Source organism: Miniopterus schreibersii, assembly GCF_964146895.1.
Source record: "Miniopterus schreibersii genome assembly, chromosome: 13".
Classification (NCBI taxonomy): Eukaryota; Metazoa; Chordata; class Mammalia; order Chiroptera; family Miniopteridae; genus Miniopterus; species Miniopterus schreibersii.
This window is the reverse complement of record NC_138113.1, coordinates 12710777-12736255: the sequence shown is the minus strand read 5'-3', so window position 1 is coordinate 12736255 and position 25479 is coordinate 12710777. Positions and strand designations below refer to the sequence as shown.

The 25479-nt window shown below is 42.7% G+C and overlaps 1 protein-coding gene across 5 annotated transcripts in view; it reads right to left on the bottom strand.

Annotated features, from left to right (window-relative positions):
* CLIP4 (CAP-Gly domain containing linker protein family member 4) overlaps positions 1-25479 on the bottom strand; it is a 47851-nt gene that overhangs the window by 3959 nt on the left and 18413 nt on the right. For all 5 annotated transcript variants that reach the window (XM_081156592.1, XM_081156590.1, XM_081156589.1 and 2 more), the window contains 9 exons: positions 24184-24420; positions 20665-20800; positions 14824-14964; positions 13182-13271; positions 12265-12408; positions 8750-8884; positions 5637-5760; positions 1115-1179; positions 28-100 (listed from right to left, as the gene is read on the bottom strand). In XM_081156592.1, the coding sequence (XP_081012718.1) occupies positions 28-100; positions 1115-1179; positions 5637-5760; positions 8750-8884; positions 12265-12408; positions 13182-13271; positions 14824-14964; positions 20665-20800; positions 24184-24420 (1145 nt within the window). The remainder of the gene's footprint in view (positions 1-27; positions 101-1114; positions 1180-5636; positions 5761-8749; positions 8885-12264; positions 12409-13181; positions 13272-14823; positions 14965-20664; positions 20801-24183; positions 24421-25479) is intronic.

Below are 25479 nucleotides of genomic sequence, written 5' to 3'. Positions count from 1 at the left end.
TTTTTTCTAGATCCTCTTAATACTCACTTGGCAAACGCATTTCTCCTGCTGATCTCCCTTTGGGAAGAAGCCGAGGTGGTACTGAAGCTTCTCCTGAAACCTAAGTGTGAAAGTTAAGGTCACAAGAGGAGAAACAAGTCACAAATCTGCAGTCCTTATTAGAAGGGAGCTTCCACCGTTTCTCCTGCGGATGTTCTGCTAGTTCGGGCATTTCTTTGGAAACGGGAAGCAGAGAAAACACGTGCATACAGAATACAGAAGGAGTTCAGGTTTCATGACAGAGTCTTATCTTCCCTTCCTCACACACGACGCACAGGCACGAGTAAGTTACCATCGTGACGCTGCTTTTGGAAGTTCTATTAGAAAAGCTCTTGAAAGCCAAATAAAACTGAATTATATACACATTGATAAAGCTGAATCTTTTCTCTCAAATATTCATCTTGATAAATCATATAAAAAAAAGGAGAAAACTGTTTTAAAACACTATCGCTACCCGTATCCAGTTTATAAAACAGTAAATAATAAACATCAGAGCTTAGGGTTGCTGTCATCCCCAAATGACAGAGTAGTATCTAAAAATAAAAAAAGATTACACAAAAGGTAAATTTCCGTCATCCCCAAACGACGGAGTATTATCTAAAAATAAAAAAAGATTACACAAAAGGTAAATTTCTAAAAAGATGTTTTGAGCCCGGGGGCATGGCTCAGTGATCGAGCATCGACGCAGGAACCAGGCGGTCGGGGTCCGGGCCCGGGCTGCCGGTTCAGCCCCAGCAGGGGGTGCATATGGCAGGCAACGGATCAGTGTTTCTCTCTCCCTCTCCCTTCCTCTCTCTCTAAAATCAATAAAAACTTTTTTTTTTTTTTTAATCATATCTTCTGGTGATAATTTTAAACAACAACAACAAGCTAGAGCGATACACAGGAGATTCTATTGTGCAGTAATCATCTTCTTCCTCTTGGGGGCGGGTCCTAGAAGTCTGCTTTATGATTACATAAACTGTACAAATACATCTTATACATCTTTTGCATACATATACACTTCACAGTAGAATGCTTCAATAAATAAAAGCAAAGGAATAATTATTAGGAATATAAAACTGTGTAATCTTACCAGGATAAGAACGGTTCTGTTTATTCGAAGAAATTTCTGAAAGCGTGTCCAGGGAATCGGTTACTCTGTGAATGAAACGAGTAATGCAAACCTCGTTAGAAGTTGCTGGCCTTTGGATTTAAGACTGGCTCTTAACTGAGGCTTTCACGCCAGTGAGTTGTTTCTTATTTCACTCATTCAACAAACATTCATTGAGCATCTATGAGGAGCCAGGAATAAACTTCAATCTGGCATGAGAGACAGGCAATAATCAAACAAAAGAGGCCCTTGTTATCTAAGATATTAGTACAGAAAAAGTCAACTTAAAGTGAATTCACTTAAAATAGGGAAGCCTATCTTCAAAGAGGAAACCAAAAAATATGAAAATAAATTTATTTCAGATTAAATTTAGATTATAGTTGTAAAAACATCACATTCTTAAATTTTAAAAAGGTATCAGGTGAGTCCGTGATTATTCTGATAAAATTACATGGCTAAAACAATTCAACATTTTTTTATTTTATATTTGAGTCTAAGCACAATCATAAAGGTCGCTTTCCTGACAGGTCTGTCTTGATTTTTTAACATTCAAATCATCATTTTTTAAAGGCCAATATCCTAACAGTCTCATTTTCTTTCAATTGTTTGCTGACCTAAACCTGCAAATGATTGCTATGTCAATCACTTCCTCTGGCATATATTGGCACCATCAAGAAATCCTGCAACTCTTGCAACATTTGCAATTTTTGTCTTGCAATTCATATGCATCTTTTTTACATGACATTCAACATACAGCAGTCAATGACGGACTGATGGACACAAAATATGACTTGATGAAAAGAAAGGCAGATACCTGAATTAAGTGGTGATGGATAGTTGAGAACTTAATTCTAAAAGTGATCAGTTCATTAGTAATAAGGATCTATTAGTGAGACCTAAGAATAAGAAAATCAATACTATGCTGATGACCACTTGGGCAAAAAGATAGGTAGGTAGGTAGGTAGGTAGGTAGGTAGGTAGGTAGGTAGTCAGATGATAGTTTTCTTAGAATCTCTCTAAAGAAATATTGGTTGATTTATATGTTAATGGAAGAAAAGTTTATACCTTTTCTTCCATTAACATATGAAAGCTGGGTGTTTTTTAGTAGAAAACCATCCAGGCAGAGGCAGTAATATGTGCAAAGGTTCTGGGACAGGAGGCACATTTTTTAAATAGAAAGGGGGGAAAAGGCCAGCCACAATCTGAGAGAAGCACTATGCCAGGTGAGACTGTGACCGGCCACTCAGACTGTCCCCACACAGTCCCTAGTTTACAGTTCTTCCTTCTTCACCCCAATAAATTCAATTAAAAAGATTTTTTTTTTTAAATCTTCCTTCTGGAAGATCAGTGGAATCTTTAAAGAGCTCCAAAGCTGGTTTAAACGAGAAACTCCTCAAAATCAGGGACCATGTCTGTTTTATTTGCTTACAGAACGCCTAGCACAGCACAAAGTGCTAAAAGACACTTAATAGTGTTTGATGGTGATGAATGACACAATCAGAAGATGACGGGAAGACAGCTGGATCGAGAGAGCGGTTCATTTAGAGAGGGAGCCCTGTTTCTTTTAAGAGGGAGCTGCTTTCAAATGAATCACCTTAAAGAAGACCAAATAGAAGGCCAGAAAAAAAAACAAATTAGAAAACATGTGTTCCATTAACAAAGCGAGGAAAAGATGAAACCACGTAAAAGAAAGTGGCTTCGTAACATAAAAGAGAGGGAAAGCTGTTACGGCATAAAAAACACTGCGCTCGATTTGATCAATACTTACTGTGCCTGCAATAAGCCGCCCTATGTTCTCTGGGTAATCAAACATGAAATGAACAACCCCTGTCCCCATGACTGGGAGACAAATAAAACTTGTACGAGACTGGAGCAATGTGTTAATGAAGCTTCTTCCAAAGTAATAGAGAACGCAGAAGACTGTCACTCAGCATGGATTTTACTCCCAAGTCAATCATTTATAAGACACAGGCCTTGAAGAAAGCCACTGAGCCTCTTTTAACCATTCCTAGGCCATGTGAGCTCCAATCCCCACTTGGGAGCTGTGCACAATAGCACAACTCACTTAACCTCTCTGTGCTTACTTTCCTTATCTGTGAAACAGGGATAATCATCGTGCGTAACCTGCAGGGTGGCTGCTGCAACACGTACAAGGGCCTAAGACAGTGCTGGCACATGAACGTGTCCCAGAGCAACTCCATCCTGTTCAAGCCTGCCGGGTTCCTGCACACAGACACGCTAATCATTAGAGGAATTCTGCGGGTGGCCTGAGTGTTTACGAAAACAGCCCCTTGCCAGAAGGTGTCTCTCGCGAGGAGATGGGGGAAATATGTACCACAATAATGATTGTTTATCAAAGATTTGCAGGAGCCTCGTGACAGGGCACCAATCAACTGGGGTCAGTGGGCTGGGAATGAAGAGATGTCTGGTCTTCCTCGGACCATGCTGGTGCCCAGGTGTCCGCCCTTGTCAATCACCTCTTGCCTCTCCCATTTCCCCTTCCCTGGACATAAAAGAAGCCTGAACTCTGCACTTTCTTAAGATGGATTTGAGGACTCACTAGGGCTCCCATTTTCTCAGTTGGTGCCTTCTCCATCACGAAACCTTTTCTTGCTCCAAACTCTGACGTTCCAAGTTTGGGCCTTTCGAAACATTGGGCACACGGACCTTGAACCACTAACATAAATGCTAATCATTAGCTATGACCTCCTTTTCATTTATAAAATGACTCCAAGAGAAAACAACAACAAAAACAGCAACCTGTCTAAAAACAAGGGCTTACAAAAAAAAAATAGCAAAAATAACAACCCTGGGCTGAGTCTGGCTGCATCAATCACTAACATAGGAGATCAAAACATGCTCCCCGCAACACATGCCACTCTGGCATGAAGATTATTCTGAGCCGAAGAACTATGAGAATCAACAAATGCAGGGAGAGGCTTTCTCTGAACTCTAGCTGCCAAAAACGGATCCTCCAAAAACAGAACTCAGTTGCAAATCCCCTCCCCAGGAGTTTCATCAAGCAGAGAAGGCTGACTCTTATCCCAGGAGAGGAGACCAGAGCCGACACATGACACCCAGACAGACACTGTCACCAACCATCATACCTCCCACAGGTTTTCCTGAGGGCCCACATCTCTCCTAACAATCATTCGCTCTCCTGTAAATAGACTACCGCCCTCCTCCCCTATTAAGATGTCTATAAACACTCTAACCCAGCCACTTTGGTTGTTCACTTCTTTCTGTGATACCCCGTGCATGTAAAAATAAAATTTAATAAATTTGTAATATATTTTCTCCTGTTAATCTATCTGTTGTCAGTTTAATTCACAGACACACACCCCGAACCCACCCCAGATCCTGAGGGGAGAGGAAAAGTTTTTCCTCCCCTACACTAGCTATAAGACTTTAGCTAAATTACTTCATCTCGTGAAAGTTGCTTCACCTGCAAAATGGGAGCGCTCGTAACACCCCACTGGGTTTGGGATTCATGGGATATGCATCCGAAATGCACTGCACAGAGCCCGCCACTTACTAAATGCAGTTTCCCAGCTCTCCTGACCAAATGCTTATTAGGGTCAAATAAAGAAATATTTAATTAAAGACACCTTATAAACTGCAAAGCATGATACATTCAATGCTATATTATCATAAATAAATAAAACTATATCAAGTACATCATAGAAGAAAATTAATACAAAAACTGTAAGTAATTATTCAATATGAAAAAGCAAATGGATATAAACATGTCAGGAGGTGGTCACACAGTCCGGCTGGACGTGAACCGGAGAAGACTCCTAGGGTGTGACTGCAGACTATTCTCACGAAGGTGGTTAGGCCACAGATGCTATTCCCTATTGAAAGATCAGCATCCCACTGCCCACCCACTGGAAAGCACACCAAGCCAGCCTCTCTCAGCACGTAAGTCATTCAGCACATAAGTCATTCTGGAATTCGTGACAACTTAATTTCTGCTCAAATGATTTTTTATAACCGGTGTGAGCTGATACAAAAGTGCACTATGCTAAGAAGAGACACCGAGGAGGTGTATCACACATAAATCCTTGAGGCTTCGCTTCCCCCCGAGATCTACTGCCTGTCTATTTTTGAAAACTAAGGAAATCAGAGGAAAAGCCACTTTGGTCCCGTTAGGTTTGCGGGAGAAGGCCAGGGCCCTGAAGCAATCAGAGAGCATTTTCCCTTCTGTTTGCATGCCAGATGAGGCGCGCTGCTCTGTGTCAGCGGCAAAGCCACTTCTAATAGCCTCCACGTACTCATAGGGTTTGCAAATGAGGAATAAAGGAGGCTTTTAAAATTGCAAATCTCCAGCAAAGCAAATTTAGCTTTCCGCAAACCTCCTCTCTGAAGGAGGTGGCTGGCGAACCCCACGAAAGAAGATGAACACAGTCAGCGCACGTCTTCCATGTGAAACTCGGGGCTCCGACCGCAAACCCGGGCAAATCTCAGCCAGCTCTTGCGAACAAACGTGAATTCCGGCCCTCACCTCTGCACCCGGGAGGGCGGGGCGAAGATCCCGTGCCGCGGGGAGCAGCTGAAATACTGCACGCCGCCCACGGAGCCGTCGTTCTTGCCGTGGGGCTTCTCGAGCTCTATGCCGTACCAGCAGCCTGCAATGAGAAGGGCCGGTTTTAGGGGCGCCTGCGCCACAGCCAAACTGTCACGTCTTCCGCGAGCCCCAAGTCTCGATGGCTTCACAGTCTCACAAATGACCCACAGGAGGCGCCATCGTCACGACCACTCAGCTTTCAAATGATGAAGTTGGAAGGGCTGAAAAACGAGCAGGAGCCACGTCTTCGGAGCCTGACTGCGGAGCTGTGGAGAGAGACAGAGCTGGACCGGGCAGGCGCGAGCTCCGCGGGCCGGCTGTGATGCCAGCGGCCTGGGACCGCGATGGCCTGGCGCCGCGTCGCAGGAGCTGTGCTCGGGGCCGGGACGCGCGGCCCAGCGCTGGGCGGACAGACGCACGCGTGACCTTTGCATCTCACTCTCCCGGTGTCAGAGCACCACAGTCAGTTCCGAAATAACCAAAGCAGCACGCAAATAATACGGGAGATATGCCCAGGCATCGTGGCAACTCTTCTTCTTCTTACTTTTTTATCCCCACTCAGGATGAAATGAAAAGATTTAGCTTAGCTAAGGGGAGGGATTTTCGAAAAGGCTTTTAAGTATTTAAAAGGGTCCACTCTGAGAAAAGTCATGGGATTTCCTTTTCCAGAGCCTAACATTACCGTAGTGGGGTTGCTTTTAGCGTGGTAAATATTAGGTAAGTGGACAAATACTCCTAGAGGAAAGGTTCTCGAATCGAGGGCGCCTCAAGACCAATTAAAAGTACCTAAAAATCCATACAATTTCCTGTTCACTTAAAAGGAAAATACAGTAGTGATTGTATTTGGTCTCCTACAATCAGTATCAAATAAAAAATAGGGATACAGGTATTGAAAAACTCATTGCAAATTATAAATTCCAAAATACAAAAATATTGTTTCTTTCAGATTACTGGTTCAAAGAGTCAGTTATGTAATGTCTAAAAAGGCAATCAGACGTTCTTAAGAGTTTCCCCCTTATGTTCAAAAAGATGACACCTGAGCCCATTTCCAAATACTGGGGTTTGGGCTGGAAAGATTAATTGCATGACCATGTCTTTCACATTTAAACAGTCCTACTACGCACAAGCAGAGAGCAATGCATGTTCTGAATGCAGCTCAGCACATTTCTGAATGTCATTAACCAGGTCAGCCTGGCTGCCACTGCTGTTTCTCTGAAGGACAGAGTTATAATTTTCCACGTTTTACTTCCTTCTGCCGTTGATGCTTTTTCTATATAATTTTTTTGCATTTTCTCATTTTAATGTACCACATGACTGCTACATGCTTACCATATAACTCTTGAAAATGTGCAACACACAATGAAAGACACTGTGACAAGTGTGAACAACAATGACCACACATCGTCAGGTCGTAGTGAGGTACCAACATCTTCCCATTTAAAAAACAACATTCTTTCAGAAGTGGCACCGATAAAAATGCTAGAGAGACTAAACAAGACCCTCTCAGGTCTAGAGTTTATCATCTATAAAAAGCCTACATATGACCCCTGTTCTACAGAACTGAATGATAGAGCCATTGATGCCATGAGAAATACATGCGACTGCTTTCTAAAAGGCAGAATGACTTTAACGGAAAAGTTTCTAACTTTTATTATATTGGCTTATTGCTTCCCAGATTTCTAAATGCTCCACATTAGGAATTTAAAAATTAAAAGTCATTTAAACAAAAAATTAAAAATTTAAAAAAATTTAAAGTCAAACTAAACGATGACCTGTATCCAGCGGATCAAACCACTCCAGCCTTGTCTAATAGAATCATGGGACAGAAACTCAAAAGACACACGGTGACCATGAAAAATCAACCTGCCCTTGGGGTTCCTAAGTTTTTATTTGAGAGCTACATTAGGAACATCCCAGCCATCCTCAATTACTACCTGGAGGCCTAAGAGAAACACGAATTATAAAACATATGGCCCCTCTCAAATCAATTAATTGCACTGCAATTATAAGTGGCTTTAATGAAACGGGAATGTGTGGGGTGACAGTTCTGCAGGGCGCACTCCTGCTTCTGCACGTTCTATGGACGGAGGCGCTGACGGGCTGCTGGTGGATATCTGTACAGAGGACAGGCTTGGAGGAGAGAGACAGAGTCTCCCCAGAGCAAAACACGGGCATGCTCCCTGTCTGGCGTAAAGGTGCAGATGCTTAAGCTCACAGCTCCTCTTCTATAGCATACACCTGGCCCTCTCTATCTCACCTTCAGGGAACTGGGGCTCAGGGAACAATTGCCCCCCCCCCCAAAAAAAACGGTGACACCCTGGCTATTGCTATTGTTGTGAGCACTAAAGTCCTCTGCTTCTGGCCCAGGAGCCACCATCTGCCAGCATCGATGAAAGCGTGGCAATCGAACTTGTTAGCTTGCAAATAGGGTAACATTTCAGACCCTTCACAGTTCCTGACAGACTGCTACAAACTTTTTTTAAAAATCAATGCTCTCGGCAGCCTGGTCCTTCCATGCTGCGATGCCACCATGTGTCAAAACAGCACATTGCTGTTCAAAACATACCAACATGGCTTCATTCAACTGGCTCCCACCTGAAATCACAGTCACTAAAGATACAAGAGAAAAACAGCCTTTACTTCTGGAAATGCAACGTAATTAATATGTAAACACACGTATTTTTAAGGTCCCAGGGTACACAAAAGCTACGTGCAGTTAACGCATCACCTACTCATTTTCAAGATTATCCTCAGCAAACGCCGAATCTTAAAGTGTTTTCTCTGTCATTAAGCACACTCAGCAATCAGCGAGTGAAACTGGAGAGTGACAACTACTTTTAACACCAGGCAACTGAAGACACAATTGGCAGGAAAAATTTACGGGTAACAGTCAACATGGGCACAAACAGTCTGCGGTTTAATCATGGTTTTGCATTTTCTGCGCCACAGTTACCAACTGTGAATCAAAAATTCTCTATAATTAAACGGCATTTACATGTAACATTTTACACCTTTGGTGTTCCAAAGAATTCAAACTGAACATGAGTTACCTGGAGCAAAGTTTGTCGTCCCAAAGAACCTGACGGTGCCGATTCTCTGGCCCACCACCAGCACTCTGTCCCCGAGCTGCAGCTCCCCTTCACAGCGGGTACCATTTGCTGCAGATGCTGCTGAGGAGTTCAAACCTGTTTAATGGGTTGGTGGGGGAGGGGACAGGGCAGGCCAAGAGGAGAGAAAACAAAGGGGGGAAAATTCAAAAAGCACATTAGCCAAAAAACCACTAGGTATTCTAACCAGTCTAGTGGGTTGGAGATTTCAATATATGATGCCTTTCAGTATAGATCGTCTACAGCAGCGATTTTCAACCTTTTTCATCTCACGGCACACAAACTAACGAAAACTCTGCGGCACACCGAGAAATATATTTTTTGCCAATCTGACCAAAAAAAAAAAAAATAGATAGAACTATGATTCATTCACACTGGACGGCTATTATTGTTTTGGCTGTCGTCATTTTTTTATTCGACAATCTGAGGGAAAAGAGGTCAGTGCCCCTGACTACAGAGCCAGGTGTTGCATGTTTCACAAATTCTTGCAGCACCCTGGTTGAAAATCGCTGACCTCTAGTTCTGTTTCTCGCACGTGAGGTCAAGCTGTTCAGAGGAAACGTGAAGGGCTGCCTGGGAAGGTTACTGCCACGGGAATGTCACACACGATTCCTGATCCCCTCTACCTAGACTGCCTGGCGGCCCCGTCTCCGAGAGCCGAGGCCAGCGCGCCTTTTCTGTCGGCTGGACGGTCAGTGTTCTGGGCCTTGCAAGCCACACCGTCTCCGTCACAACCACTCAGCTCAGCTGATGAAGCTCAACAGCCGACACAGACAGAATGGGCGCGGCGTGTTCCAATTAAACTTTATTTACAAAAAACGGGGTTGGTTGGATTTGGCCCATGGGCTGTCGTTGGCCGATTGTAAAATGCTACAATTACAGCAGTTCACTGGACAGGAAGGTGATTTGACGGTGAAACTGCTGTAAGGTTCCAATGACCCCAAACTAATTTCCTTATTAGGGACGAAACCACTCTCCCCCTCGCCTTGATTCAAACCTCAACCCCGAAAAGCCCTTTATTAAACATCAGACGTCCTGGAGAAATAGTCTAGAAAGTTTTTCAACTGTAACAGGGAAGAGGTGGCCCTGAGGCTTCGCCCATCAGCCCATAACCAGGCTGAATAGCCGTTACCTGGGCGGCCTCGAGAAGCCCAGGGGAGGGCATGGGGTAGAGGGCAAGTCACACTGCGAAAGGGCAAGAAGCTACAACCATGGCAACAAATAAGCCCCGGGAGGAGGAGGGGGGAGGTCTGGAAAAAGCGCAATACTAAAAAGTCCTGGGCCCTCATAATAACTACTCTTTCCATAGCAGTTCACAGTTTACAAAGTGTTTTTCATAAGAATTATAACTATAGGTAAGATGCAAACTCAGAAATTAACTAAGTAAGACATGGTGTTCACAGGCAGCAGGTGGCACGCCTGGGTGAAAACCCAGACCCCGCGACCAGAAACCCTCAGGTCTGCCCCAGGCTGTCCGTAGACAGTGGACCAAAGACGAGTTCTAGGCTGAGGACAGACCCCCCTCCCCGCCCCGACCCGTTCTCTCTGCCGCTCCTCTTCAATTCTCTGCCTAACTTCCCAATAAGGTGCACCCCCTGCCGTCCACATCTCCCCCAAACGCGTATCTCCAGGGAAAATGGAATATGACTCATCTAGAAAACTTTCTCCAGGAGCCGTCTGGGGTTCCAAACGCGGAGTCTCTCATGCCCGCCCCGTCTCTGCCCCGCTCCCCTAAAAGGCCCCCTGTCCCACCCGCACGATACCTTCCTTCAGCTTCACTGCTGCTTAGGTGTGCACGCTCCTCAAGTTGATGAGAACAACAAAGAGGTTAAATATTAGGCACACTAGGGTGGAAAAGGTAGTTCCACACCCACGAATAAATGTCAAAATCAAGTAACTGTCAAAAGCCCAAGTTCCAAATGAAGGAGCCTTAAAATAGACACAGAAAGAGGGCCGGCTGGACTGGAATCGCCGCCTGGCCGCGGGTCTGCTCCTGGCCTTGGGCAGCCCGGCTGCAGGGGAGGGGCGCACCCCGAAACTACACAGTCTGCGGGGACAAGTTCAGCCAATGCTCTCGGTTCCCTGTTTTCAGAGTCCCGACCCTTAGGTTTATCAGCAATGTTACTGCTGAGGGCTGTTTGTTGGGGTTGTTGTTGTTTTTCCCCATACAATAAAGGGTTTTAAAAAGAAGAAAAATCCTGTCATGAGCATTTTCTATAATAAAATACTGATTCAGGACCAGTTTTAAAAGCATTAGAAAAAGGATCTTGTAATTATTATAAAATTCATAAAAAGTAATTTCTGGCAAAATGGCTTCCTTTCCTTTCTGGATGAGTTTTCCATGTAGGTAAACAAGCGAACTGCAATAAATTTCATGTACGACAACTTCAACCCGAAGTGTGAGGAAGCGTCCTGCACATCCCCGCACTAACTGAAGGTGAGCGGACTGCAGACGACCGCGCCGGGTTCAGCGCCAGGCCCGACCGCGTCAGAACAGGTTCCCGTGGCCGACCTGCTGGGAGAGCCTCGGACCCTTGCCCACGGAGTTTTAAATAACAACTTGGGTGAAAACAGAGGAAAGCAGGCTGTATAAATATGCAGGTGACACAAGAGCGTGTGAAAAAGCTGACACACATGATGTGAGAAAGAAATTCAGAGGCATGAAGCCTCTAACATTAAATTAACTGAAAATAAATGTAAAGTCCTAGACCGAGCAGCAAAAGGCAGAATCACAGCCCACGGCCCCACCTGAGCCAGGGGCACAGTGCAGGCGGCCCTAGGCTGTGCTTGCGCTGAGAGGCAAGAGCTCAGCTCGCCGCCGGCTGCCAGGAGGGCTCTGGGACCCCGGGGCGGGGAGGCTGATGGCCCCTGGGCAGCGATGGACTGAGCAGCAGCAGAGAGCGCCGCAGACGCCTGAGGGTGAAGGCCGGGTGGGCCCCTCACGCACTGCCTGCCGGAGCACACCACGCCTTACCCCTGGGCCTCAGCTTCTTCGTGCGTAAAATGAGGGCGCCAACAATGGCACCTGCTCCACGGGTCTATTTTGAGAATTACGTGCAATAAGGTACGTAAAGCGCCTAGAATAGTACTTGAAATAATAAGCACATAATACATGTTCATTATTATTTGGTTTCAGAAAGAGGTAACATGACAAACCATATATTTCCGATTATCTGTGTCATAAAGTTCTCTAATGAGCCCTAAAGGGCTGGAGGCCTCGGGCACATGGGGAAGACGGGTACCCGGCGTGGGCAGAGCGCCAGGGGAAAGGCTGAGAGCTCGAGTTTGCTCAAGGAGGGGAGGGAGGTGGGGCTGGGGGCGACACGGGGAAGGGTGCGCGTAGTTCAATCTGACGGAAGGAAAGGGTTCCTTCTACACATTTAAAAAGAGCAAGTCTACTTACAAACAGACCAAGATAAAAAACACCAAGAAAGCCAGGTTGAAAAAGCCATAGATACCAGCACTGGCTCGCGATGGCGCAGACGGGCTTTTGCTCAGGGTTTTCTTGCCGTTGCTACGTGCGTTCAGTTTCCTGGGGTGGCTCTGTTTGTGCTCCAGAGAAGACGCCGAGGACAGGCTGCTGATGGATCCGGGCAGGTTAACTGACACAGTAAAGGAAAGAAATCTATCACAGGGCCGAACACAGGACGGGAGCCAATGAGATACTTCCCCAGGGAAATCCTTCGGAAACTCCCCGCTTAGCTTCTCCCGTTGTGGACTGCCTGGTGTTGAGTTAAGTGCCTGGTCCCATGCGCATACAGCTCATACACGAAAGATCTTATAACCCAAGCAACTGTGTTTTAAGGGTTCACACTATATGATGACAATCTTATACAGGACAATGTCATCACATCAAGGACTTAAACCAACTACCTATTCTAACCACCACTTTTTCACCTCTCACTTTAGATGGGACAGCAGAATCCCATCTTATATTTATACAAACAACACCGTTAATATGTTTTAAGGTAACGAAGTTTAGTATCAAAATGTTTTGAGTTAACCTGGAGGCAAACAGAAATACTTCCGAATTTTCTGTTCATGCTCTATTCACCCGATGATTTGATAGCTAAAAGCAACTTTAAATATTTTATCAAGCCATCTACACTATGTAATTTCCTTTTACTCTCTTAATATAGCCCGGTAGTTCTCTTATTTAAGTGTACATAAGAATCACAGTACCGGATTTTATATAAAAACATATACATACTTTATTACGAGCTGCTCAGGGGATTTTCAAGGATAAATTTTTACTGTAATGACTTTTCCCTGAAACACTTTAAAATGTAGTCCCCATAGAAGCTATAGCATTATATTATCTTAAAGTTCCATCATGAAATGTAATTTTGAGAGCAGAAGCTATAAGATATATTACCATCTTTGTCTGTTACAGTTTTCAGTTCCTCACCAACAGGTAACGAAAGCGTTGATTCCGAAGCACTGTCTCTTTTTGGCGGCATTAACCCTAGAACACAGAAGCAAAATATGTTCAGCAAGAAAGAACTTTATTTAAGGTTAAACACAACTTTTTCACGTACAGATACCTCTCGTTACCTAAATCTTACCCACTTCTGAAAACATGTTGGATAATAAATTCACAGACAGCAGAGGCCAATAATTCATTATTTAAAGGGAAAAGAAAAGACTGCATTCCTAGCCCACTTTCCCCCAAAATCACTAAAGAATCTTTTAATTCTGTTTAGCACTCCATTAAGGAATTCTAAACACTATAAAGCATTTGCAACACGGCTACTGAATTGTGTGACACTTAATGCACGCATCAGTGTGTCCGCACAGTGCGAGCAGGTAAAGCAAACCTAACGCGGCCGAGACAGGACTGCTGCACACTCGCCGGGGCCTGCAAACGATTTACAGCATTTCCCTGGTGTGTGCATGCAAACTCATTATAGCAGAATGATTCTCTAGTTAGATCGTGAATTTGGGGTAACAAACTTTTACAAATAATGGTAACAATTACTCATTTAAACGAGATAGTTTTTAAAAAATACTCTACTCTTTGCCACCGGAATTTTAAAACTGACTACCCCACTCTCAATACATCCAACTCCCACAAAAAAACCTCACTTTAAAAAAAGCTCAAAAGTAACATTCTACCTTATTAAGGCTCCTGTTTCAATTCTATAGAACCAACCAAATTCCTGGACAGAATCCTTTAACCCCAGCAGAAAAGCCTTTTCTGTGTCAAGTAGTAACGAGTTGGCAAGTATGCAGCAAGCTCCTGTTTTGTGCTATGTGCTACGGTGCACACAAAAATACCAAATACTCTCACAGTCCATTTAAAATTCCCTATTTTGCTGAGAGAATAAAAGATCTGCCCAAGTAAAGGAGTCAGAGGACAAAACCCAAGATAACAAAGAACAGTCAGGTGGTGGGAATAAAGGTGTGGAGAGGTTAGGGAATGAAGAGATAAAAGTGATCTGGGGTCATCGGGGGAGTTTTCATGGAGAAACAGGATCTGAGAGAGCAAGTAAAGAATGGCTGGGACCTCAAAAGGCAGAAGTCAAATGACTGCCCTCAGGAACCAGCATGAGGCAGAGTATCCAGGGAAGAGACGGTGCGATGTGACAGACCACACTCAACTGCAGCAGCAGTCAGGCTCCATCAAACGGAGCACAGGCTCTGACTGCCAGCTCCAAGAGTGGGCAGTTTTCTGGTTAAAAAACAAATCACTAAAATTCTTGAATAGGTGATCAACATAAAGCTAGTTGTGTAGAGATTTATTAGAGGTATAAAATCTAGCTTTGAGGTTAGATTTGGGGTTGATAAAGGCATGGAGATAGTAGGAAGGAAAGGAAGGAACAGATCGGAAATCCTCGCCAGGAACTGAAATCATAAACTATGACGGAGATGGAAAAAACATGTTAAGAGGCAGGTTTTATTAGATTCGGGTTTCACAGTTAAGTGGCAAAAAATGTGCGAAGCTACCTAAATATAAGGCATTCCACAAATAAAGCTAGGATGCTGAAGAAGAGCTGTAACGCTCCGGTTTGGCCTACCCGTATTCACTTTCGACGTTACGTGAGCCACCTCGACTTTCTGGGGCCTGGTGAGCGGCGCGGCCTTGGCAGAAGGCGAGCGGGCCGTGCCCTTCTTGCGATCTTTGGCTTTGCTTATCTTTGAAAGCGGTGCAAAAATGCCTGCGGGAGAAGGTCGGATTTTGGTGTTAAACGGTTAAAAGCATTTCAGATAAAGAGGCCGGTACAACTACTTGGTAATAAAAAATTTTAAGTTCTTATTTAGCTCCTACTAGGTGTCCTGCAGTGACAGACAGACAGACACAGCATGTGCCCTCAAAGAGTTTACAACCCAGTTGTCAAGACTGACAACAGACACGATCATTTAAGAATCCCGTATAAGACACATGATCAGACATTCAGTGAAATACATACAAGGGAAAGAGAAATGAGTCAAGGTAGCACGTTTCCATTATAATTATTTCTGATTAAGCTACTGACACATAGTGCACTATATAATATAAAAACTACTCGTGTCACTTCATCCCTACCTCCTTTCAGACTTAAATTTTTCGCATATTAAAGGTTTTTAGGTCCACGTTTTCTCTCTCTTCAAGCCAGTACAGCTTTAGAAGACAACATTCAATATTACTCATCTCTGCATTCGCCCACTGTACCGAACCACAGTGCCTTACACATACAGGGAGATAAAAAAAATCCTTTCAGTGTAAAATATAATCTTCCCTAAATGCCTAGCCCTCGGCTCCTGCCGATCAGAAACAAGACGGTGTGTGCTGGGGAAAGAGGCACCCAGGGCCACGGGAAGGGGTGCGATGTGAGCGGCTGGAAGCACAGAATTCCCTTTGAAAAGGAGTTTATCCAGGCAAAAAAAATACCCAGTATCGGTAAGTACGTATGGACATTACAGATAGTGGATACAGACTATAAATACCAAGATTATCTGGCTAAGATATTTTTATAAAGAAAGTAAAGTCCTAATATTCACAAAGAAAATAAAGTCCTAATATGTATAGTATACTCTTCCATTGAGTGTTTATAACCTAACGAAGACATGAGTAAAATCTAATATATTACAAACAACTTAGTTTTAAAATAGGATTATAGAAATGTTAAAGGCTCTACAAAAAGAGCTTTGTTAATAGCTCACAAGTATGGCAAGTGCCAACTATGATACTTTCCTGCTGATCAAACTCTTTCCTCCCCTGGATTCTACAATACCTTACCCGGATGGTCCTACCTCTTTGATTTACCCACAATGCTCTCTCTTCTGTCTCCCACCTATCCGATTTTCCTTGACTTTCTATTGTTTTCTTTGCCAAATACACACACACACACACACACACACACACACAAGCCCCTGATGGTGATTCCATTCGGTGTTGCCCAGAGTTGGGAAAAATAACTGTTTTATACTCTGGGAATATAAATTAGTACAATGTTACTGAAACATAACAATTCTGACTTAATCCACTTTATTGCATTTATTATAAGGAAATAGTTAGAGGTATGTCCAAAAGTTACAAGGTTACATTTGTATAGTATGAGGAAAAGACAGATTTCAAGAGCCAAAACAATTTCTAGTTTCCTACTATGACCCATTCTGAAAATTAATCATGAGAAAATAATCCAAATAGGAAGAACAGACTATATACCTGCATATGTCATCATTGCAATATTATTTATAAGTAGGAAAAACAATTTTGGGCAATAGGATGAATGAATGAAGTATATCTATGAAGTACAGTATCACCATTCATAAGTAAAACAATAGACTATGTAGAAATATGAAAAGAAAATAAATTACATGTTTGATTACCTTATGATTACATCTGTGAAAAATTATAATGTGGATATAAAGGGGATTGTAGAAAACTGGAAACTAAAACATACTTATGAGAGCAGACTATTATTTTTCAAATTTATATCAATAACAATAATGTTCAATGAATTTTTAAAAAATTATGTGGTTTTTCTTTCAAAGTCTTACAAGAAAAATTCCATGTGATAAAGTTTATTTGTTTCAATAAAATAATTAAATATATGATTATATAGCTTTAAAAGGCTTCTGTAACATATAAAATCTCATCTTCTTGGTGGTTGCTTTTTTAATTAACCAAATCATGTGGAAGAATCAAAACTATATTTAAAGCAATGACTGGATACCACCAAAACCCAAAGTGTACACGGTATGTGGGCTAACCTTCCCATTCAGTACTCATACTAATCAGACTATGGGGATTTTTCTCAGATCTTGATATAGAATTGTAAGGTTAAGTAAAAATAAACACATAAGGAAGAATTATTTTTAAATAGAAGGGTAATACATTTCCAGAGAAACGTGGCCCATTTGTTTAACTACAGTTCCTCCCAAAACTCCACTAAAATAGATGTGCTTAACGTGTATATTTAACTCCAATTTCCCCCAAAACTCCACTAAAATATTAATAAGGAATAAAAGTGGTATACACTCTAAAGAAAAAAGACAATGACAAAAAGAAAAAATACTAAAAGCTTCCAAAGAAGCTCCTAAAGAGAGGGGGGAAGGTCAAACACAGAAGACAGAAAGGCTCTGAAAGTTCTAAACAGCAACACGGGAAGCTCAAGATTAGCAGCTGGCGAAAGAGGCAGGAGAGCCACGTCCTGCCCTGCCCGAGGCCTATTTTTGTAAAGCTGAGTTGGAGCACGGCCACTCCCACTTGTTCACATATTGTCTAGGCTACGCATTCACTACAGCAGGAGAGCTGAGTAGCTGCAACAAGAGGCTATGGGCCATAAAGCCTAAAATATTTACTATCTGGCCCCTTCACGGAAAAAGTCTGCCAAACTACATCAGATAATCGAGTATTGCCTACAAAATACTGAGAGAGTATGAATGCCAACCGAACATTCCTTACCCTCCCAAACTATCATGTGAAGTGTGAGGGTAGAAACAAACATAGTTTTAGAATAAAAGTTCTCAAATATTTAGTTCTGATGAGCCCTTTGTCAAAAAGATACTGAAGAATGTGCTCCACCAAAACAAAAAAGGAAACAAAAGAAACTGACTTAGAATAGTACCAGCACCAAATCTTTCTCTGCGTAGTACAAAGTCAAAAGATATCTAAAATTGGAAAAATCAAGAACGCTTCACATAGATCATTTTCAAATGTGAATATTAATATCAGAAGATACAGTTAAAGGAGTTGAAAAGTTCTCATCTCTAAAGAGCAGGCCTCAGGGTCAGGGAAGGGCAAGCCAAGAGAGGGTTTAGCTGTTGTTATTAATAAACATTACAAGAACAATTTGACTTATTAAATTAGGTACATGTATTCACCTTGGTGATTATTAAAAGACATTTAAAAAAATTTTACCAATATTAGAATGTAAAATTATAAAATTATAAAGTTTTATAATTTAAATTATGTAAATTATAAAATTTCCATGATTGCTAAAACTTAGAAACAACTGAGATATCCTTCAGGAGGTGAATGGATAAACTGTGGCACATACAGGTAGACCTAGACTTAATGAGTGTGATGTGTCGATGTAGGTTCACCAGTTGTAAAAAATGTACCCTCTGGTGAAGGGGTGTCGGTGACGGGGAAGCTACGCATGTACGGGAGCAAGGGGTATACAGGAAGTCTCTGTACCTTCTTCTCAGTTTGCTGTGAACCTAAAACTATTCTACAAACAAAAAAACAAAACAAAAAAGTCTAAAAATTATAAAATTTCTACAATTTAAAAAATCTAATATGTGCTAGAATGAACAGATCAGTGGAACGAAACAATCCAGAAACAGACTACAGCCTTTATAAGAACTTATAATAAAGGAGACTGAAGTCAAAGAGAAAATGATAGATTTAGAAAGAGAGAAAAAAAATGTTGCTGGAAAGAGGCCAATTCTTTGACTTCTGTCTGACCAGGGGATTCCCACCGTTCCGGCCCCCTGCCTCTCCTGCCCCGCACCTCAAATAGTCTAGCATTGGCCTGGCTCAGAATACCAAGCTGGCTCAGCAGGAGGACTACCCCCGTTCTTTCACATAACCCAACACATGATTCTTGCCCCCAACTTGCCTTTAAGTTTGTAAAGGAAGACAGAGGCAAGGGTCGTGGGGGTATCCAGCTTTGTCCTAATCAAGCTGCCTCTCCTACGGATGATGAAATTTGGGGAGCCCACATGCATCCTGTTACAATATAAGCACTTCCCAGCCATCTGATTTACATTTGCCATGTGTGTTGTTAATGGTTTGGATCTTGCCTTTGGTCTGCCTGACAGTTGCCAAAATTAGCTAATAGAGGAAAATTAAAATTAAATTCTTAATCTCTCACAACTAACCAAATAAATTCCAAATGGGTTAAGTAACAGAGTTTTTAAAAATTAAAATATTCAAAAGAATAATATATATAAATCATAACTAATGATTGGATTAGGAAGACCTATCTAAGCTTGAAAGCAATGTAAGAAATTATAAAGGAAAAAATCTTAACTACATAAAATTATATGTTCAAAAACACTGTGCGTGAAGTTCAAAGGCAAATGACAAACTGAACAAAATATCTGTAATAAATATAAGGGCTTAATATCCTAAATATGTATTTTAAAAAATTTACGGTTTTAAAAACCACTAATATCTCAAATTTTTAATGGACAAATAATATGAATATTTCTTGGCAATTGCCAAGGTAACACAAAAAATACTAAAATATTTAAATGTTTTATTTCAAAACAATCAGAGAAATATGAATTCAAACACAGAAATTTTCACCCATCAAATTAGAAAATAATCAAAGGAAATAGAGATGTAAAAATCACAATATTTAAAGATTTAGGGAAATCATATTGGCTGTCAAGAAAAAGTACAGAATATATAACTATATATAATCCAAATTTTGTGAAAAAGTTAAACGGAAAAAATATACACATAATTTTCTTCTTCTTTCTCCTTTTTTATGTTTTTTAAATCTTATACAATAAACATTTTTATAAATTAAAAAAATTAATAATAGCCCAAACAAATGAGGCTCCATCTTAAGTGTATGACAAAAGGAAACTGGTCCTTTTGATAAATTTGTAACAGCTAGCAAATAGCTAACATTTTTTTAGTGCTTACAGGGAATCAAGCACTATTCTAGGTGATTTATATATTCATCAACATATTTAATCCTCATGTGAATTCTTGGGGTACTGTTATCCCCATTTTATAGAAGATAAACTGAGGCACAAGAAGAGAAAAAAGGTCACATAGCTGGTAGGTAGGGCAGCTGATTCACACCCAAGCACTCGGACTCCAAAGCCCACACTCTTCAGCAATACACCATATTGCCTCCCCACGAGGCCGTAAGATGAAATATCCTACAACCAGGGAAATGAATGCTCTAGAAGAGTATTTTATGGCAAGGAAAAATATTCACAACATAGTAAGTGACAAACTGAAATTAGTGTGTCAAGAATTGCGTGTTTGTCCGTGTGTGAGAGACAGACGGAGAGAAAGAGAATATGAATTTAATTAAACAATCATTTGTCAGAAAGAGAACCACCCCAGCTCAGGAGTACAGAAATAAAGTTGGCCTCACTTGCTTTCCCAACTTTCAAGTTTTCAACCTCCAGAGTTCCGTATCTCCCTGATAATAAAGTCCTCCACTCAGTCATGACACAAGCACAAGCAGGATTTTAGGGAGTCTAAAGAGCTGGGTGTACTCCTGGTGAGGCACCGTCTCCCAGTTCCTGCACTGCTCACAGCAAGAAAAAGCAGCCCCTTCATTTACTAGGTAAGCAACTAGGATGGGCGGGGGGGGGGGGTAGTTTTATTTTCAAACAGTAAAAGAGTAAAAATTTGATAATTTTAACTTAATTATCATTAAGTTAGACAGGCTCTTCCTTACCATATTTGGGGGCACATTTAAAGTACTGGACTTTCCCAACACTTCCATTGTTTTTTCCTTCTGGTTCATCCAGCTCAATGCCAGCCCACTGCCCACTTGCAAATTCAGTCGTTCCACAAAATCTTAATGTTCCAACCTAAAGAAAATATAAATTAGAATAACTTTTGAGTATTACTAGTAATTCTGAGTATCTTACTCTTGCAACTTTACCACAGAAGTTAAAAAAAAAAAAAAGGAAAAACCATTGTCTCAAAGTAGAATTCAGAACAAGGAAATTACCAGGGATTAAAAAAGATATTAAATAATGATAAATGGGTCGATTCACCAAGAAGACATAAAGTCCTAAATCTGTATGCACCTAACAACTGAGCTTCGAAACATACTAAGTAAAAACTGATAGAACTGAAAAGAGAAACAGACAAACCCACAATTATAGTCAGAGACTACAAAATACCTCCTGGTAATCAACAGGGCAAGTAGGCAGGAAATCAGTAAGAATATAAAAAAAAAAAAACCTAAGCAAACTTGATGTAACTGACATGTATAAAACACTACACCCAAAAAAGCAGGATACAAATGTAAAAGAATAGAAATCATATAAAATATGTTCTTAGACTATATGGAATTAAACCAAAAACCATTAACAGAAAGATGTATGAAAAATCTTCAAATATCTGAAAATTAAACAATATCCTTCTAAATTACTGTTCGTGACAAGGAAATCAGAAAATATTTCAAATTGAATGAAAATGATAACACAACAGATTAAGACATATGGGATGCAGCCCGGTTGGGTGTGGGTCAGTGGTTGATCATCGACCTAGGATCCAGATCATGGTTTGATTCCCAGTTGGGGCACATGCCCCGGTTGCGGGCTCGATCCCCAGTTGTGGGCATGCACAAGGCGGCCGATCAATGATGACTCTCTCATCATTGATGTTTCTCTCTCTCTCTCCCTCTCCCTTCCTCTCTCTGAAATCAATAAAGATATATTTTTTAAAAACAAAAAACATATGGGATGCAGCAAAAGCAGTGCTAAGAGGGAAATTTATAGTATTAAAATGCTTCCATTAGGAAAGGTCTCAAATCAATGATATGAACTTCCACCTTAAGAAACTAGAAAGTGAAGACCTACAGCAAGCAAAAGGAGGGAAATAATACAGTTAAGTAATTAAGAACAGAAAAACAATAGAGAAAAATCAATGAAACCAAAAGCTGGTTCTTTGGAAGAATATTTAAGATTAAACTCTCAGTTGGAGAACAAGGGGGGGGATAAAAAGACAACACAAACTACAAGCATCTCAAGTGAAAGAGGGACATTATTACATTCCTTTGGTCATTTAAACAATAGTAAGAAAATACTATGAATAGTTCTATGCCTATAAATTTGACAAATGAAATGAAATATTCTAGTTCCTTTCAAAGATACAAACTGTCAAAACTCACACCTGTATCGAATTTGCAGTCTAAAGTCTTCACACGCAAAAATTTCAGTCCCAAGAGGACTCACTCACAGGTGCATTCTACCAAAGAACTTAAGGAACACTACCAGTTCAATATAAATTCTTCCAGAATACAAAAATAGAGGGACCAATTCCCAACTCATCTTATGAAGCCAGCACTACCTTGACACCAAAGCCAGCCAAGGACATTACAAGAACACTACAGACTGATACCTCTCATGAACACAGATACAAGATTCCTCAACAAAATAATAGCAAATTAAAGCCAGCAACATACAGAAAGGATAACACATCATGACTAAATGAGGCTTATTGTGAGAATGAAAGGCTGGTTCCACATGTGAGAATTAATATAATTCATCATGTCCACAGACTAAAGGGTGACAGGAACCTTGTCCTCTTGACATGTGGAAACATAAATAAAAGCCTGTAGCAAATGTCAACATCCTTTGGTGATAATAATAATTTTTTTTTTAAACTCCCAGCAAACTAGGAACAGATGGCAACTTCCTCAACTTAATAAAAGGCATCTATACAAAATCTACAGCTGACAATTTCATACTTAATAATGAAAGACTGAGTGTTTTCCCCGTAAGACTGGGAATAGGGCAAGGATGTTGGCTCTCACCATTTCTATGCACCCCAGACAATGAAACAGGTGAGAAATACAAAAGGAGTACAGATTGGAAAGAAGTTATATGCGTGTTCATTATGTGTTTCTACTTTTGTGTCGCTTTCAATTATCCAAAAGAGAAAATAAAATAAGAGGACAGCTCTTCTCAAAGTACATTCTCAGGCACAGGACAGGGGCCCTAGAGAAGCTGAAAGTCAATCCTAAGCGAAACCAATGCTCTGCATCCGAAAGCCCGAGGCGTTAGCTCACAGACAGGACAATGAAAAAACCCACCAATGTCCGGGAATGTTTCCTATCGGAAGCCGGTGAAGATCACTCTCAGCCTAACAGTTTGCTTGCAGCTTAGCATCCTTTTTGAAGCAATCTCTCAGTAAATCAAGCTTCCAACTTTCAGTGTTTCCTGAGAGACGTGCATCTCCCGCCCCCACAAGCCTACCCAAATGTTTAGATGTAACTACATCAGAAAATTCAGCATCCGAGCAGGGATTCCGTTACATGCTCCATGACCCCCAGATGCTAAATAAAAACCCTCCCATACGAGGTATTAGAAAAAGAATGGCCACAAGTGAATGCCAAAGGAAACTGAGGTCCCGGAGTGTCGTCAACGGGGTGGGTAGGGGTGGTGTCCTCCTTACCACATGCATTTTTATTATCAGGTTAAAATTGGATCTAAGGTTCCGCTCCTTGTGGGATCTCAAAGCCGGACGCCTGAACAGCGAGGTCCCCTGTGCCCCACTCCTGTGAAGCAGCTGCAGGAGGGCAGGGGCCGCAAGGAAAGCCCCCAGGCCCGCTCAGGCCCTCAGGCCCTCAACAGCTCCCCCACAGTCACTCATTTCCATGCACGTGAGGGCGTCGGCTTTATTAAGTGCCAACAGCTCGTACTCCTGTGTCACGCCTCATGGTAAGTGTGCATCTCCGGCTCACGTTTCCCATCAAGGACCTTTCCACCTACATAGTGAACTTTTGTAATGACTCAAAACCGACCACGGTGGATGCACCCTTGGCACACAGTGACCACGGACACAGTGACCACGGACACAGTGACCACGGACACACTGACCACGGACACAGTGACCACGGACACACTGACCACGGACACAGTGACCACAGACACAGTGACCACGGACACACTGACCACAGACACAGTGACCACGGACACAGTGACCACGGACACAGTGACCACGGACACAGTGACCACGGACACACTGACCACAGACACAGTGACCACGGACAGTGACATGGGGACAGTGACCACGGACACACTGACCACGGACACGGTGACCACGGACACGGTGGCCACGGACACACTGACCACGGACACAGTGACCACGGACACGGTGACCACGGACACGGTGGCCACGGACACACTGACCACGGACACAGTGACCACGGATGCCGCCTCAGACGCCGCAGCTACTGTACCTTCTGTCCTGCAATGACTACGCGGTCCCCCAGCTTCAGGCCGACTGACGTCAGCACGGCCTTGCTAGCGGCCCGGTCGTCGCTCGGAAGCCCGGGCCTGGGCACGTCGCACGGCAGGGGCAGCGCGTCCAGCAGCATCTGCTTGATCTCCTTGGCCGTGGCCGCGGCGTCGGCCATCTCCAGCGGCATTTCCACGGGGTCGGGGACCACGTCAGCAGGCACCTCCCCTCTGTCATTCTGCAAACAGAGAGAAAATGTTCCCTTCACGCCTACGTGAGCTCTACACAGTCGTATAAAATATATATTTTTTTAAAAAAACGTTAACATCCACTCCATGCCGAGCACCATTCTAAGTGCTAAAGGCACCACGTAGAGAAAACAACAAGCCCTGCCCTCCAAGAGCACGTTCCGGTGGGGGAGAGACTGAAAACAGCCCAACAAGGAAAACACACGGCGCGTGAATGGCAAAAGTGGCCGCGCAGGGAAGGGGACGGGACACGGGACAGAGGTGGCTGCTGAGAAACGGCGACGCAGGGGCCCAGGGGGACACGCGGGCAGCAGCGGGCTGGCTGCAGAGCAGGAGCGCTCCGGGCTCGGGGAGGAGCGGTCTCAGGCATGGGTCACAGCCCGCCTGCTGCACCCGTCAGAGGAGGCAGGTTGGGGACAGTCGCAGCACTGACCGGATGCCCAACCCCCTCCACTACCCCACAGCTGCCACCTGGGTTCTGCGGCCTCAGCCCCTCCCGCCCACTCCCGGGGTGACTCAGATTTCAGGAATAGGAGCTGCATATGGTTCCCACACTTTTCAAATGTGGGCTCTGAATCAAGAACACGGCCCTGTTCTCGCTACGAAGGAGAGACTGTGTCCCAGGGCTCATCCTGCAACGAGAGGAAACGGGCCAGGTACTAGCCCACTGGCACCTGGACGGTGTTTATTCATGAAAAACCCTGTCGTGTAAATTACCTCACGTGGTTCCCACACCAAGAAAACATTTGTGACTAAAACAGCTAAAAATCTTTGCCTGTTAAGAATTTATTGTAGGAGAACTTGTCGTAGGAGAGACAATCACCAACTAACCAAGTAAAACATTACTGACATTTCTAGTTTGCGCGTGAGGGAAGTTAGGCCAGGAGACACTGATGACTTGCTCAAAGTCACTGGAGAGAGGACCTTATAATCCAGGCCGAGCCCACCAGACTCCACGCTAGGTTTCCCCTGAACGAGTTCTTTCCTCTAAGCCCCCTAGCCAGGACTTAGAACTTACGAGAAACATTCCACGTTGTAATCTCCTTTAA